The 699-nt window shown below is 43.2% G+C and overlaps 1 protein-coding gene across 1 annotated transcript; it reads left to right on the forward strand.

The window, feature by feature from the left end:
* Positions 1 to 286: 286 nt before the first annotated feature.
* Positions 287 to 514, forward strand: SARC_02477 (hypothetical protein; the record flags this gene model as incomplete). Its single annotated transcript, XM_014303757.1, has 1 exon — positions 287 to 514. One exon carries the CDS (start codon positions 287 to 289, stop codon positions 512 to 514), a length of 228 nt encoding a protein of 75 aa, XP_014159232.1.
* Positions 515 to 699: the final 185 nt, after the last annotated feature.

Here is a 699-nt window from a genome sequence, read left to right on the forward strand (position 1 = left end):
GTTTGGCACATTTTGGCCAACGGCGAAGGAACCTTCTATCTGGGCTCTTCTGGTTCATACCTATACGGATTGAAATATTTGCAGTATATGACCGGTCTAGTATATATATCGTTGGCCAACGGCTATGAAATCTTCTATCTGGGCTCTTCTGGTTCATACCTATACTGATTGAAATATTTGCAGTACGTGACCGGTCTAGTCTAGATACCGTTGGCCTATCGCTGAGGAGCATCAGAAATTTTTGACTAGTGGTTTTGTGCATGTATACTGCTTGTTAAAATCCACCATGTCCAATTTAGTCCCAGATAAAGTAGTCCCAGACGTTCACAAGGAGAAAGAAGTGCGTAAGGCAGAGGTGGATATACGGAGCTCCGACGAAGAATCGAACGATGAGGACATTGTGGACACCAAAAAGTGCCTCGGAATCAAGGCAGTGAATGCGGCCGGGGGATGGAAGCTCAGCGGAACGCCGAAAAAAAAAGCAGAACCTTCAAAGAGAGTCAACAAAGGCTGACTACTCATTCGTGGCAAAACTATACGACGTAAGTAGTGTAGAACGCGCGTGTATATATGTGGTGTACCTGTCCTTGAAGGAATCTATCGCAAGTACATATATAAACAAATACATACATGCCGCGCACACACACACATAAGCATATATATATATATATATATGTGTGTGTGTGTGTGTGTGTATAT

This window comes from Sphaeroforma arctica (genome assembly GCF_001186125.1).
Source record: "Sphaeroforma arctica JP610 unplaced genomic scaffold supercont1.112, whole genome shotgun sequence".
Classification (NCBI taxonomy): domain Eukaryota; class Ichthyosporea; order Ichthyophonida; genus Sphaeroforma; species Sphaeroforma arctica.